General features: G+C 35.4%; 1 protein-coding gene across 1 annotated transcript; it reads left to right on the top strand.

Moving 5' to 3' along the window:
• Nucleotides 1-796: 796 nt before the first annotated feature.
• Nucleotides 797-6,730, top strand: LOC123921872 (FACT complex subunit SSRP1-like). The gene is made up of 16 exons (XM_045974577.1): nucleotides 797-941; nucleotides 2,018-2,203; nucleotides 2,408-2,513; nucleotides 2,987-3,123; nucleotides 3,310-3,393; nucleotides 3,484-3,578; nucleotides 3,719-3,827; nucleotides 3,924-4,010; nucleotides 4,103-4,195; nucleotides 4,408-4,605; nucleotides 4,710-4,855; nucleotides 4,937-5,078; nucleotides 5,388-5,486; nucleotides 5,581-5,766; nucleotides 5,901-5,979; nucleotides 6,113-6,730. Exons 1-16 carry the CDS (start codon nucleotides 888-890, stop codon nucleotides 6,256-6,258), a joined length of 1,947 nt encoding a protein of 648 aa, XP_045830533.1. The 5' UTR covers nucleotides 797-887; the 3' UTR covers nucleotides 6,259-6,730.
• The last annotated feature ends 10,361 nt before the right edge of the window (nucleotides 6,731-17,091 follow it).

Below are 17,091 nucleotides of genomic sequence, written 5' to 3' on the forward strand. Positions count from 1 at the left end.
ACTCATTTAGAACACATGATAGGATAGAGATAAGATAAGATACGAAGTTGAATAAGAATATGATACGATGTGACATGATAAGATTAGGGATGGCAACGGGCGCCCATGGGTGCGGGTTTGACACTTACCAAACCCACACCCGAAATCATCACCCAAACCCAAACCCAAAGACTGTTCGGGTGGCAAAACAACACCCACGCCCACACCCATTGGGTTCGGGTTTTTTCCACCCAAACCCAAACCCACAACACATTTAAAAATAATTCACAAATTTAAGAAATTAAATTCCAACATAGACTTTGAATTAAATTACAATTAAAATTAAGGTCTTCCAAAGAAATTCAAACATAGACTTTCAAGAAATTACAACATATACTTTCAAGAAATTAAATTACAACTAAAATTTAAGGTCTTCCAAGGAAATTGAGTGAGACTATGGCGGTAATTAGGTAATTATAAAATATTTCGGGTGGGTGTATGAGTTTCGGGTGTGGATTTGACTGATACCAAACCCACACCCATATTATCGGGTGTCACCCAAACCCAATCAAATCGGGTTTCGCCCGTTGACTCGGGTTTGGGTTCGGGTGGGTCTCTCGGGTTTGGGTTTTTTTGCCTTCCCTAGATAAGATACACATGTAACATGTTAGGGTTCATTTTAGGATATTACTCTTTCTTTCTTTTTTTTAATCAAAGATTGAGATTTCATGTTGGACCATTGTGTAAATAGACCCATTCAAGGCCCATTCACCCAAAAAAAAAAAACTACATAGAGCCAAATAAATAGTGTGAAATTAATATTTTGATTTTCAGTTATAGAAGACTGTTATCGCGGTAACCTTCGTTCGTTCGTTCCTCTGTTCGTTGGCAGTTTGTGAGAAGAAGCCATGACGGACGGTCATCTCTTCAACAATATCACCCTCGGCGGCCGCGGCGGCACTGTCAGTTCTCTCTCTCTCTCTCTCTCTCCATCTTTTTCATTCATCATTCTTCCATTTTCTATGTTTTCATTCTCCGTGCGCTTTACTCAAACCTTAATTTCGTTCCTCTTTTTCGAATCCCTAATTTTCAACATTCCATTCGTTTTCATGCTCTTCATTGCACATTACAATCATCACATTGAAATAGAACCGTAGTTTTTTATTTTATTCATTATTAATCCCTAATTATTGTTATTAGCATTCTAATTATCTATTGTTTTGTAAATGTGTTGAAACAAATTAGGTTTTTAGTTACTACATTGGGAAATTAGGGCTTTAGTGTTTTTTTATTTTTCTCTTCACAGAACCATGCATTGTTGATTAGCTGAACAAAAATTGGCAACGTAGAAAATAGAAAACCTGGTGAGAAATATTGAGCGAATAGTCATTTTGGTCATTCGTTGTGTCGGACGGACTGTCTCCATAGAACTTCGAATGTGTCTTTCGTTGGTTAATTTAGTTCTCGAATGTGCCTTTTGTTAGTTAGTTTTGGTCATTGAATGTGTATTCTATTAGTCAATTTGGTCCATGAAATTACTTAATTGAAGATAATTAAGGATGTTTTTGTAATTTTGATACTTTCAAGGACTATAATGTTACCGTCTCATGCATTTAGGGACTACAATGATTTTTTACTCGAAAAATATTTATTAACCATGATTGAATATGAGGAAGATTCATTTTCTGTGAATCATATTTCTGGTTGTACCGATTACCAAGCATGTCAAAGTGATTTTTGTTACAAAATTTCTATCTTTCCGTCTTAAACCTACTTGACCAAGCATACTGTTTATGATTTCATTTGGTTTTATGCAAAATTTATCTAAGTATTCACAGGAAGTTGAATATGCATAATCTGTACTCGTTGTTGCAATGCCTGTCCCCATGTCAAAGATTTATCAAATTTCATTGTTATTTTTTATAAAAGAACAATGATGAGAGTGGAAAAATCATTTTGTTTAGTAAATTTGTAAATTGGTGGCTGAATATTGCAATTATTTTGTATGACACCTCTTTTTATATTATTGGGGTTGCAGAATCCGGGGCAGATAAAAATATTTTCTGGGGGAATTTTCTGGAAAAGACAGGGGGGTGGTAAATCAATTGAAGTTGACAAAGCTGACATAGTGAGCGTGACATGGATGAAAGTTCCAAGGAGCAATCAACTCGGTGTTCAGATCAAAGACGGTTTGTTCTACAAATTCACTGGATTTCGTGATCAGGTTATTTTCTGCCCTCCTGAATTTCCATTTACATATATTTGATGTAGAAAAAAAACAGGAATTCAAACATCTGATTTGTTTTTTATTTTTTTATTTTTTTTCTGCTGCTTAATACTGACATATCACATATCTAAATATTAATGAATGAATTGGATTGCTATCAAATACCACTCCTTTTATTGATATCTTATAATTATTTTGCAGGATGTCTTAAGTTTGACCAATTTTTTTCAAAACACCTTTGGAATAACTGTAAAGGAGAAGCAGCTTTCTGTTACTGGGCGCAATTGGGGAGAAGTTGATTTAAATGGTCAGTGATGTTTACATGAACTGACTAATGTATTGAAATTGGTATCTTTCCTCATGATGTATTGCATCTTTCTCATATATTTCTGTCATCCTTTACACTTTGCGAAAACTTGTTTTGAGGGGAAAAAGTATATTTGATATCGTGCTCTGTATAACACAGAAGCATCACAAGAACATGGTATGCTGATATTTTCAGCAAGGGTTAGCGCTCTACTAAGAAATCCGGTTGATATCATTCATTTTGTATTAGGATATGCAATAGCTTTCCTTGTATTGTAGGAATGTTGTTTTTCTTGGGGGTTGGAGTGGGGTTGGCTTCTCAAACAGGAACTTCATCTCATTCTTGCTTTCTTGTTTTGCCAACTAATTGTTGTCTTACTCTTCATAGCAGAGCTTGTTTGATGGAATTGACTTGAGTGCTTTTATATACTTTTACTACTAGTTGATGTTCTTATGTTTCTACTTGCATTTCAGGAAATATGCTGGTTTTCATGGTTGGTTCAAAGCAAGCTTTTGAGGTTCCTTTAGCGGATGTCTCACAAACAAACCTTCAAGGGAAAAATGATGTGATATTGGAGTTCCATGTGGATGACACAACTGGAGCCAATGAGGTATATCTATACAGTCTTCTGAGTTTTAACGAATACAGTTTATAAATCATAACAGCTTGCAGTTGGCTACAAGAAAACCTTCCTTGTCCAAATTGGGTCTGAACGGTATTGTGGGTTGCAGTTAACAGGTTCAATTTCAGTGTACATTTTTTATGTTCTAATATTATTCACATCATATGATTGCAGAAAGATTCATTGATGGAGATAAGTTTCCATATACCGAATTCCAACACCCAGTTTGTTGGTGATGTAAATACCTCCCCTGCTCAGGTGAGTTTGTTCAGCAGGAAGGCTAACGAATTCCTATAAATTATAATAAATTCCATGTAACCTAAATTTGCAAAATCTTTTTCGTATCAGGTTTTCTGTAATAACATAGTATCTGTGGCTGATGTTGGTGCTGGAGGTGAAGATGCTGTTGTTACATTTGAGGGTATTGCAATCCTTACACCAAGGTAACCTTTTTAAATACACAGACATGTTCATTCAACTATTTTCTGTTTCTTATCACTGTCTTGCATACTTCTGATTGGGTTTACATCATTTCAAGAGAAAAATCAAATATCAAATAATAGAAAATTGTATTATTGTGCAGGGGACGATATAGTGTTGAGTTACACCTGTCATTCTTGCGGCTTCAAGGACAGGCTAATGATTTTAAAATACAGTATAGCAGTGTGGTTCGACTATTTTTACTTCCTAAGGTTTATTTGCTGATCCATTGCTTTAATTTTACTTCCTAGGGTACTTGTCAAGTATACTGACAACTTCTCATTTTAACTGGCCGTATGTTTCTGTAGTCTAATCAGCCACATACCTTCGTCGTTATTAGCCTTGATCCACCTATTCGGAAAGGACAAACTTTGTACCCTCATATTGTGATGCAGGTAATTGCTCTTTGGTTTATAGTTTACCAATTTAGGTGATACATATTTTGTGTTCTTCTGAAGCTAACATTGTTTTGCTCATTTCTGTATAGTTCGAAACAGATTCTGTGGTTGATAGTGAATTGGCATTAAGTGAAGATCTTTATAACTCTAAGTACAAAGACAAGTTGGAGCTGTCTTATAAGGTATATTGCTTTAATGGTTAATTATTGATTTGTTGATATACAACCCTGGGGTGCTGGCTGTTTGGGAAAATATGAAGTCATATTTTTTTTTTGATAATGTAGTCATATTTTTAGTTGATTGATTGATGTGAAAATTTGGTAATTATGGGTTGTGCATATTGGATGCGATGCAATGCAATAGTTGATATGTTGCATTTACAATTCATTATCAGGGGCTTATCCATGAAGTGTTCACCACAATATTACGCGGGTTGTCTGGGGCTAAAGTTACCAAGCCTGGAAAATTTAGGAGTTGTCAAGATGGTTACGCTGTGAAATCATCTCTGAAAGCTGAGGATGGAATTTTGTATCCCCTTGAGAAGAGCTTCTTCTTTCTACCTAAACCTCCCACTCTTATTACACACGAAGAGGTAAAATTGAGTTCTGTTTACTGATGATCAGATATTAAATACCGGTTGCCATGCATATGTTAACACCCATTAGCGGTTTTGATTGTTTCATTGTTTCTGACTAGATTGACTTTGTGGAATTTGAGCGACATACTGCTGGTGGTTCAAATATGCATTATTTTGACCTTCTTATCAGACTAAAATCTGACCAGGAGCATCTCTTCCGTAATATTCAAAGAAATGAGTACCACAATTTGTACGGTTTCATAAGGTAAACCTTAGCTCATTGCCAAATTTTACTTGGCAACCCATTGTTTGTCATATAACAACTCATTCGTTACTCAACATGCAGTTCAAAGGGCTTGAAAATTATGAATTTAGGAGATGGCCAAGCCGGTGTTGATAAGGTTCTTGAGAGTGATGATGATGACGCTGTTGATCCCCATCTTGAGCGCATCAGAAATGAAGCTGGCGAAGATGATAGTGATGAGGAGGTGCTTAACCTATATTTGATATAATTTTTATCTTAATAGTTTGTTCATGAGTAGCATAACATTAATTTATATCCAACAGTACTGGAAGATATTTGCGCATAGAAAAAAAATGATGTAGGAAGTGTACTTACATTTCTGTTGTGCAGCCGGATTTTCTTTTGTTTCTTATATATTTTTCACTTTCTTGTGTTTCTGTTGTGTGCATTTATTCTGGTCTTATGTGCACATGACTGTCTTATGGTGGGGCTCCCTGTGGCATGTTTTTCTGCAATCTTTTTTGCGTTTGTAATCAGTGATAAATGACTACAGGATTCAGATTTTGTTGCCGGAGAGTATGATGAAGGGTCTCCTACTGACGATTCTGGGGCAGATGATTCTGATGCTAGTCAAAGTGGTGATGAGATAGAGGCAAGTGATTTGTTTTATTTGCCTTTATTATCTTGTGATACCTCACCTCTACTATATTTGTTATTCCCGACACCTTAATAATGCCAATTTTCAGAAGCCTGCCAAAAAGGAGCCAAAGAAGGATCTTCCTCCTTCTAACTCTAAGGCATCTTCTTCTAAGAAGAAATCAAAAGATGCCGATGAGGATGGAAAGAAGAGAAAACCGAAGAAGAAAAAGGATCCAAATGCACCCAAGAGGGCATTGTCTGGATTCATGTTCTTTTCTCAAATGGAAAGAGAGGTGTGTTTTATGTTATAAATACCAGTGGTGTGATTTTGGATTTGGGTGTGTGGAAATGATCTATTCCCTTCCACAAAATTGTCTATAACTATCGGTGGAAGAAATTTAAAACACTTCTTTTTATTTTATGACAGAATATAAAGAAAACTAATCCTGGGATTTCATTTATTGATGTTGGAAGAGTACTTGGAGAGAAATGGAATAAGATGTCAGGTATGGCTGATTGACAGTTGTTTCATTTCATGCTGTTCCACTTCCAACCTAGTGTCATTCATGATCACCGATCAAATCCTATCGTGTGTTGTTTTACTAAATTTTGCTATGTCTTTTTGTGTTTAATGCACAGTGGAGGAGAAGGAGCCATATGAGGCAAAAGCCCGTGTTGATAAAATACGTTACAAGGATGAGATTAGTGGCTACAAGAATCAACAAGCACAACCACAACCACAACCGATGAATATTGATTCAGGAAATGAATCTGACAGCCCCTAAGGTTGCTTTAACATTGAGAGTAATCCTGTCAGTTTCTGTACGCATACGGTTTTATGGTTGCTTATTGTCATGACAGTCATTCTGTTATATTTCTAAATGATGATGACATCTCTTATTGGTAAAATGGTGCAAGTTTATTATGCTCTTTGGGGTGACCAAATAACTTGTGAAATTCACTGGAATGTGCTCCTATAGTAACTAAGCTCCTTTTGTCAAAAAACGTAACTATGTTCTTGGGGTTAGAAAAGGTGGTAGAAGGATGAAGTTTAAGTGCTTAACATTATTAGGGACCTGTATCTGTAACCCTATCTGCTAACATACTGATTACATAACAGTGTTTCTTAGTTTGTGATAAGCTGAAATAGGCAACAAATTTTGCACTGATTAAATATATACTAAGGTCTGCAGTTTGATTCTTGATTATGGTCTTGTACCCGATTAAACTAATGAAAAAACTAGTTTTTGAGTAAAATCCTTTTTTTTTTAACCAAACAAACTTAATTCATATCATTAACTAATAAATGTTCAATACATAAGGGAATAATCTCAAATCTATGGAAACTAGCCCAAACATTGGCCGCCCTAGCAAGAGTATGAGCAACCAAATTCGCTTGTCTCCTAACAAACTTAACCTCAAAGTTTACATAAGAAGATCGCAAACAAGTTGGGTTATCGTTGTTTGACATATATTTGTCCTTCCTAGAACTGATTCCTAGAGGGATTGATGTAGATAAATTTAGTTCTTCTAAAGTGTAAAGCGAGAAAGACAAGAGTTGTAATAACTTCAATAACTCATGAATTGTTATGATATTACCCTTAGCCTTAACTCATCAAAGATTGGTACGAGAAACTCACTTCCACCGTACTAACTTTTGGCTTTGTTTTCCTGTAACCCAAACATTATAATTTTTTGGTACATCTGTAACACCCCCCTTCCTTTACTCATTTATAACCAAGACAAAATTTGCATTTATGTTCTGCATATATGTAGATGATGTTATTCTAACGAGTTTATCCAATCCCTTTTTCAAGTTTTTATTTGAAAACTGCATGTTTCCTTTACCTTAAAAGCAACTCGGGTCCCTTGATTTTTTCCTTAGTATTGAATTTCAACACCTTTCCTCGGCTCCCTGCAGCTCACCTAGTTCACATATAGTCGTGAACTTCCCAAGTGTGCAAATATGGCCTCATTTGAATAACTATCACATCATTGTTGAGGCTGTAAACATGACATTGCTAACAATGTCAATAAGGCAAGTCACGACACAATGGCACGCTATATTACGTTATCTTATGGGCTATCTTTCTTTTCGCTTAATGCTTCATCCTGTTGCTAGTAGCTATAAGTTTTCTTCTATGTTGCATAGGTACGGTACCACCGGTACAGGGTACGACATTTTTAGAAAAATTAATATGTGTGTATAGGCATAAATTAAGGTACAGGTATTGTCCCTCAAATAAAGTACTCGTGCATCATGGTTCTTTGTAGGATTTGTTTTGATGATGATTGAGATTTTTTCAGATGGCCACATATATATACTTCTGGGTTTTGTGTCCTCTAGTCCCCAATTAATTTTTTGGTGTGCCAAGCATAAGCATTATGGCTTGATCTAGTGACGTACTACAGTATAATATTGGATATTGCAGAATTGGCGTAAACTTTACTTTTTTTAGTGCTAACCTTTGGTTCTTTTTTTTGATATTGAACCTTTGGTTCTTAGGGATAGAAATTTTGGGATTTCGTTGGTAATATAGCAACGCTGATATGAATATATATCAATTTAGTCAATAAATTATCATGAAAAACAATAATTAGTCCCTAAACATTCCGAAATTTGTTGTCAGAAAGTTTTTACTCTCTTATCTATTACATAATCTCAATCCTTCTCTAGCTTACTTCATTTTAAATTGCAGAGCATATTTTGTTTAGTCATGGTCAGTTGGCCATTCAATAAATTAAGGTGGTTCAAACTCAACAAGAGTAAGAATAGTTATGGATTAACGTATAAAGAAGCTGCATAAGGATAGAGAAGTCAACAACAAACAAAGATTTGTGTTCTCTTTTATAAGTAAAATGGACGGAGGACCAAATTGAATGATTTATATGTTTTGGTAAATAAACATAAGGACTAACTGTGAAGGATGAGCGATAATAGTTCAAAAATATTTTAGTTGATTTTAATAGTTTAGAGACTAATTCAATTCGAAGATAGTTTAAGAACAAAATTGACAGTATACTCGTTTTGTTAATCAAAAACTCATTTACATCATCATTCTTGAATATTTGAAGAAGTCATTCATGGATTCTCGACTATATAATAGTCCCCAAAGAGGAAATTATACCGAGAATGATTTGGTATAAAACGTTGGGAAATGATTGTCATCGCGAAAAGTTGTATCACGATGGAAAACCAATGGATAGGGTTGGATCGCATTAATTCTACCCTTCCATGATTTCCACCAAAGGAGATAATTATATAATTATCTTTTAATATGCTTACACATAAGCGATTTGTGAAATTTGATAAAAATTGCTTCATGATATTTAGGCCCCATTAGGATTAGCTTATTTTTGAGCTTATGCAAACTTATGCAATATAAATTAGGTTTTATGTTATTTTATAAGACACTAGTAAAAATTGTATTTTTATAAGCTATTTTTTCATAAACTACTTTGACAAACTTATAATAATACATAAAAAAATGCATAAGTTATTTGCATAAGCTCAAAAATAAGCTAATCCAAACAGAGCCTTAACACTCCTCTAAAACGCTATATATCAAGAAGAACAAAATAAAATGTTAAACAAGCTTGTATAACTTTGATAAGATAAAGGTTTGAAAACAAATTAACATGGAATCTTTTCTCATAAACCTTTTATTACATTATATTTCATTTCATACACAATTCTCATTACTCAATTTTCAATTGAGAATGATGGAATAGAATTGTTATCTTCAATGGGAGGTCTTCCACACTTACATTGATTCTTAATACACGGGCAAGTAAAAGTTTTGCTAATTACGCATGGTTTTGGTGATACACATGGAAAGCTCACAACAGGTGTACCTTGTGCTTCTGATTTCATACACATATCTGCATACATAAACAATAAAAAAAATATTATAACAAATTTGTACATGATATATAATACGTAGTCACTAAACTAGGGATGACAAAAAAATTCAAGCCCGAGAGATCCAGTCAAATCCAAACTCAAGTTAACGGGGGAAACCTGATTTGACTGGGTTTGGGTTCGGGTGACACCCGATAATATGGGTGTGGGTTTGGGATCAGTCAAACTCACACCCGAAATTCATACAACCGCCCAAAATATTTTATAATTACCTCCATAGTCTCCCTCAATTTTTTTGGAAGACCTTAATTTTAGTTTTAATTTAATTCAAAGTCTACGTTGAAATTTAATTTTTTAAATTTGCAAATTATTTTCAAATGTGCTGCGGGTTTGGGTTTGGGTGGAAAAAACTCAAACCCAATGAGTGTGGACGTGAGTGTTGTTTTGCCACCCGAACATCCTTTGAATTTGGGTGATGATTTCGAGACTCATGGGCGCCCGTTGCCATCCCTACTCTAAAGTATATGAAAAATTGTTAATTTAATCCAAACACCTTAATAAAAATAATTAAATTGACGAGTTTATGGGAGTTAGGATCCTCTCCATTTCCAATTCTTTCCATTTCCTCCATTATTATATAGTTTTGGGAATATAAATGCAAAAATGTGACATCAAGTGGGTCCAAATGTTATTTATACACCCTAAAATATTTAAAAACTTTGGTAATGGAAGAAATGGAAAACATAAGAAATGGAGAGGATCTCAACTCAGTTTATGGGCGTTAGTCCTCTTGGTAATAAAAAAAAAAAAATTGACGGATTTTATATCCTTTAAACATTACTAATGTAATATGTGAATGACTTAAAAGGTGAATTGGTTAGAAAAACATATATGATAATGTAAGATCTATAAGAAATTCATTCTTGATTTCAAACCTGATGTGATGATGAAGAAAGCAAATAAGAATAGAGCCAATTTGAGAGTAGTGGAATTTCTTGATGTGTTCATCTTGTTCATAGAATGTGTTGTTTGTTTTTTCTTTTTTCTTCCTATGACATGTAATTTTCAGACATGTATTTATATACACAAAAAGAGAACCTATCTTGACTATTTGAATACAGTTTTTCTTTTTACTGCAACTATTGAATACTTTTGTCAATACATTTAATTTAATTAAAAAATAATTGATTAATTACTACAATTAAGACTAGCTACAAGACAATCCATTTTGTCTTATAGCTTGTCACTAATTAATTGTAGTAATTAAACCATTTTGGGTTCTTAATCGTAATAACATTAATAATATTTTGTCCATAAATTTTAACTCAACTGATAGAAATGCAGAAATTGTCAGTATCGGACATCGGGATCGTGGTTCGAACTCCAGTCACTTCACTTTTTGTGTGTGAGTTTTTAATGACTTTGTCATTTCGTCTATCAACCAAAAAAACAAAACATTAATATTTTATGGAAATATTCTCATGAATTTTTTTACGTCAAGATATTCTCATTAATTATTATACACGGTAATATATGGAATTTGCAAAGAGAGGACGAAATATATCCTATTTTTGCTTAATATTCTCTTTTTAAGCAAAATCATTAAAATAGTTATAAATAATTAATTATAAAGAAACAAAACAAGTATCTATTTTAAGCAATTAATTTATAATATTTGTGAAATAAAATAATTACACATGAGGTATACCCTATGATTACCAAAATAATAATAATAATAATAATAATAATAATAATTACACGTAAGAAATCACTAGGTTTAATCTACTGGTGAGTAGGGATGGCAAAAAAACTCAAACCCGAGAGACCCACCCGAACTCAAACTCAAGTCAACGGGCGAAACCCGATTTGACTGGGTTTGGGTTTGGGTTCGGGTGACACCCGATAATATGAGTGTGGGTTTGGTATCAGTCAAACCCACACCCGAAACTCATACACCCACCCAAAAATTTTACAATTACCTAATTACCCCCATAGTCTCCCTCAATTTCCTTTGAAGACCTTAAATTTTAGTTGTAATTTAATTTCTTGAAAGTCTATGTTGTAATTTCTTGAAAGTCTATGTTTGAATTTCCTTGGAAGAATTTAATTTTAGTTGTAATTTAATTCAAAGTCTATGTTGGAATTTAATTTCTTAAATTTGTAAATTATTTTTAAATGTGTTGCGGGTTTGGGTTTGGGTGGAAAAAATCCGAACCCAATGGGTGTGGGCGTGGTTGTTGTTTTGCCACCCGAACATCCTTTGGGTTTGGGTGATGATTTCGGGTGTGGGTTTGGTAAGTGTCAAACCTGCACCCATGGGCGCCCGTTGTCATCCCTACTGGTGAGAGGTTTGGTTAGCATTCATGAGGTCATGCGTTCAATCGTCTGCTTCTTTATAAACCAAAAAAAATTACGTGCGAGTAAAAAAAAAAATATAATGGTAAATTTTTTATAAAAGACTGATAACGTTTAACATGAGGTGGTAACGTAACTAAATTAAATAATATCAAAGGAGATGAAACTTTTACACATTTAAAAGTACATTAATTCATTCAAAACTTATAATTTATTCTGATTGTACGTTTTATTTTCAAGTATGCAATAAAAGTAGTATTAACAATTTCACGGTTATTCTTTATAATGCAAGTTGTCAGGAACATCATATTTTATACGCAAGAGATATAATTTGAATTGGGTTTAATTGTTGTAACGCGTTGCCACATCATTTAATGAATGGACACATCATGTGTTTTTAATGATCATACATGATGTGTCGGTATATTATTGGATGCATGTGCAAAATAACTTTATACCGACGGTGCATATAAATTAAATTCATTTGAATTTCATATATTATACTTATTCATTTTAAAAAAGAGGAATTCTAGCCACTATACTACTTGATAAAAAATTTAATTTTTTTTTTGTCAAGTAGTTTAGTGGCTACGGATAAGTGAGATGATCGGTTTTGAAAAAAAAAATCTTTAAAATGCCAAAATATAATGATAACCACTTTTCAAAGCATAAATAACTCTTTCTTATTAGTAAAAAAAAAAATCTTATAAATGTAGCTCAAATGGTAGATATCAGGGACATTATTGAAGTAACCAAGATACGAATCTCAAATTACACGTTTCTCCATATTTAAATGTGTGAGTTTTGTTATTAAGCTACTTGACAAAAAAAAATTAAAAAAAAAAAACTAAAAGGTCAAGTACTTGTTCTTTATACCTCAGTAACCCGCGTTTGTGACTTAACAAATGAATTTATGATGGAAATTGATAAAGGGTTTTCCCTCGGTTTTTTCTAGTTAACCCTCAGATAAATTGAGGGTAGGTGTCCTATGCTGACATGACACAAAATAAATTTAAGCCACATGTGTTCAAGTCAAATATAAATAATTTTTTACTAAAAAATAATTTTGACTACTTTAATTTTCAAATAATTATATCTTAGGTTACTACTTTTCATTAATTATATTTTAGATTAGACATATTCTTATCATTTATTAAAAAACACTTTTCACAAATCTTATTCATCTTTTCTTTCTCCGTAAGATCAATTTTTTTTTCCGGCGCTTCGCTTGTCACCGTCGCTTCACTTGTCGTTGTCGCTGCTTCACTTACTGTGATCCTTGAAGATCGCCGCTTCCTTAGGCTCTGGAATCACTTCTTCATCATCGGCCTCTTCACAATTGTCTTTCAAATTTTGTTTCTGCTCCTTCACTTCTCCATCATCGGCCTATTCACAATTGTCTCTAATCTTGTATGTTTTAATCACTCTCTGTCGATTTAATTCCTTGAGGGATTTGTAATCGCTATTTGAATTGTTTCAGAATCAGTTCATCTAGGTAACATTGATTTTATTTTTTTTATTCTCTTGTATGTTTTAATCATTATTTGTCGATTTAACAATTCAAATCGACATAGAGTGAGACATTGAATAAAAGTGTTTGATCTAAAATATAATTAATGAAAAGTAGCAACCTAAAATATAATTATTTGAAAATTAAAGTAGTTTTTTTTTGACACATAAAAACTTATAGCATTTCAGTCATCAATAAAGAGGAAATACAACGAGGAATCAAATCAAATATGTTGCGACTAGACCAAGAAATGGCCGCCCTAGCAAGTGTATGAGCAACCATATTCGCTTGTCGCTTAATGAACTTCACCACAAAGTTTGAATTATGAGACAAAATATTTCTAATATTACAAATTAAAGCACCAAATTCCGAGTTTCCACCAATAAAACTATTAGCTGCATCCATCACACTTTGGAGTCCGTTTCGAAGATGACATGAGTGAACCCTCTCCGGTCAATCTGCTGCAGTGCCTCAAGTAGTGCTTTTGCTTCACCTTCAATTATAGAACAATGACCATGATTCCATAAGGTGCCCGCCAATACCACCTGTCCCATATGATCTCGTAACACCCAGCCTGCACTAGTTTTATTGATATCGCGATGGAATCCCGCATCTACATTACATTTGAACCAACCATAAGATGGTTTTTGCCACTGAACTTGCTGGACCTGCTGAGCTTGCCGTGAACTGCCCTGCTGGTGTTGCTGCACAGCCTTCCATTCATCCCAAATCTGCCGTGCCTTAAAGCCTAGGCACCGCCCCTCATCCCTTATCCCGTTCCACACACAGTTGTTTCGATTATTCCACAAAACCCATAACAACACCGCAAGTAATCCAGCTGTGTCCCTATCTTCCTCGCGACAAACTTGAAGAATCAGCTCCTTTATTGTACTGCACTGTGTTTCGCGATCAGATATTACCTTATCAATGCCGAGAACCTGCCTTGCAAATTTGCTATCCTTACAAGTAACCAGAATATGCCAATCATCTTCATTATAGTGGTCACAAAGTGGGCAAACCAGTGGGCAATTTACGCACCTTGCTTGTAGACGAGACCGGGTAGGAAGACAACCGCTGCATATTCGCCAAAGGAGATGCTTAGCCTTTGGTGGAGCATGGATTTGCCATAAACAATTCCACTCATCTTTGTATTTCAAGTCTTTTTCCTTCCCTGCAATATCTATCAGACTATTATAACCACTTTTCACACTATATTGGCCATAGGTACTGTCATTCCATATTAACTTGTCCTCTTTGATCTCATCAAATAATGGAGTATCAAGGATGTGTTTAGCAGCAACCGGGGAAAATAAATTTTCAACTTTCTCCTTATCCCATAGCTTCATATTTGGAATCATAAGGTTATTAACAGTAATGCTAAATGCACCTTGGACTTGTGGTGAGTTGACCCAAATTCCATCTTTCTCCTTAAGCCAAGGATCACTCATGACTCTAATCTTAGTACCATCCCCTATAGTCCACCTACACCCATTCATAAGAACACACCGCGACTTCCAGATACTGCGCCATGCGTAGCTCGGATTATGACCAAGATGAGCATCAAATAAAGTGGATTTGGGAAAGTACCTTGCTTTATATATTTGTGCTACTAGAGTGTGAGGATTCGTCATGATGTTCCATCCCTGCTTTGCTACCATGGCCAGGTTAAACTTGTGTAGATCACGAAAACCCAACCCTCCTACCGCCTTAGGGAAGGCCATGCGATCCCATGCTAACCATTTTATACCTTTGTTATTCGCCCCTCCCCCCCACCAAAAAGAGTTGATCATCCGTTCAATTTCATTGATTGTAGTGTCTGGTAGGAGGTAGATGCTCATAACGTAAGTTGGAATGGCTTGTAACACTGACTTTATCATCACCTCCTTCCCTGCCTTTGACAAAGCTCGACCTCTCCATGAATTTATACGTTTCCATATCCTGTCCTTTACATAAGCAAAAGCATCCTTCTTCTTTCTACCTATCATTGATGGGAGACCAAGATATTTACCGGTACCAAGAACATGTCGAACTCCCAATATGTTAGACAGATCTTCCTGTGCTGCCCTACTCATATTCCTGCTAAAAAACACCTCAGACTTTGTCATGTTTATTTCTTGTCCTGAGGCTGCCTCGTATGTTTTGAGAATATGCATAAGATTGTTAGTTTCTGCTAAATTTGACCTGCAAAATAAGAAACAATCATCAGCAAATAGAAGGTGGGACACCGAAGGTGCCCCTCTACAAATCTTCACACCATGTAAATCTCCTCGAGCTTCTGAATTTTTTATAAGTGTTGTTAATCCCTCGGTCACTAGAATGAATAAATAAGGAGAGAGAGGGTCGCCTTGACGCAGCCCCCTCCCTGGGAAAATAGGGCCAATTTTTTCAAAGTTCACCAAGACTGAGTAATTAACTGAGCTGACACATAACATCATCCAATGTATCCACTTATTAGCAAATCCCAACCTCTCAAGCATACCACGCAAAAAACCCCAATCCACTCTATCATATGCTTTGCTGATATCAATTTTCAGGGCCAACTCTCCCTTCATACCTCTTGTCCTTCTTTTCAAAGCATGGATAACCTCAACCGCTATTAGCGCATTATCTGTGATAGAGCGGCCTTCCACAAAGGCTGATTGTTCCTCTGATACACACTTTTGAAGGCACCCCTTGAGTCTATTTGCCAGCATCTTTGAAACCATCTTATATAACACGTTACAAAGAGAAATTGGTCTCATATCCTTCATAGTTATCGGATTCTCACATTTGGGAATCAGGCAAATATTTGTTTCATTAAGCGAGGAAGGGAAGTAGCCTCTCTCTAGCCATTCCGTCACAGCCTCATACAAATCGTTACCACAAAGATTCCAAAAATGTTGAAAGAAGGCTGGATTGAACCCATCTGGCCCAGGAGCTTTGTCCGGATGCATTTGGAACAACGCCTCCTTCAGCTCTTCTCTAGTGAATGGCGCTGTAAGCCGTTCATTATCCTCCTGGGTTATTCTCGGTGTAACAAGTGACAACACAGGATCTTGGAATGATGGGTTAGCTTTGAACAGCTGATCGAAGTAGTTTAAGGCCACCTCGCATATTTCCGGATGCGTTCTAACTTCAATGTTTGCTCCATTGACAAGTTTTTCTATTCTCTTCGATCGAACTCTAATGGAGGCTGACATGTGAAAAAACTTAGTATTAAGATCTCCCTCTCTTAACCAATGCATTTTTGCCCGTTGTCTCCAATAGGCTTCTTCTTGAACAAGTAATTTGGCGTGTTTTTCCTCAACCTCCTTATACCTCCCTGAGTACATCGAATCATGGTTGCCTCGTAGTCTCTCCATCTCTTCACTACATTCAATAATCTCTTGTTTGAATCGCATCCGCTTTCTTCTACCCCACCCTTTGAGCTTGTCCGCACAAAGGGATATTCTACTTGTTATCTCACCACCACCTCCAACACGCCATCCTTCCTTTACAACCTCTTCCACATCATCTTCCTTCAGCCAGTGATTTTCAAACCGAAAAGAATAATTCTTCCCGTTTCTGGTCATAGGTGAGCTTTGAATTAAGATAGGACTATGATCAGAATGCGAAGTAAGAAGATTGAGCAAATTAACATCTGGATACAGTGCAAGCCAATCTGAATTTACCATGGCTCTATCGAGTCTTTCTTCAATAACATGAGGCGTGCCTCGACTTTTGACCCACGTGAAGGGATACCCTTGAAGCTGGATATCAATTAAGTCACAGTCACTAACAGCACTCCGGAAGCCATTGCACAACCAATTAGGATGAGGGAGAGTACCCTTTTTATCTTCCTGCGATAACAAATCATTGAAGTCTCCTACTATACACCACGGAAGGTCTGACATATCCCGTAGTTCCCGTAAC

The sequence above is a fragment of the Trifolium pratense genome, linkage group LG4 (genome assembly GCF_020283565.1).
Source record: "Trifolium pratense cultivar HEN17-A07 linkage group LG4, ARS_RC_1.1, whole genome shotgun sequence".
Taxonomy (NCBI): domain Eukaryota; kingdom Viridiplantae; phylum Streptophyta; class Magnoliopsida; order Fabales; family Fabaceae; genus Trifolium; species Trifolium pratense.

What these genes read in the sequence shown, in the direction of transcription:
- LOC123921872 (XM_045974577.1), top strand. Translation starts at nt 888, where the DNA reads ATGACGGACGGTCATCTCTTCAACAATATCACCCTCGGCGGCCGCGGC. An exon ending in ACACAACTGGAGCCAATGAG is followed by an intron (nt 3,124 to 3,309) that starts GTATATCTATAC and finishes ATATGATTGCAG; the next exon opens with AAAGATTCATTGATGGAGAT. An exon ending in ATTGCAATCCTTACACCAAG is followed by an intron (nt 3,579 to 3,718) that starts GTAACCTTTTTA and finishes ATTATTGTGCAG; the next exon opens with GGGACGATATAGTGTTGAGT.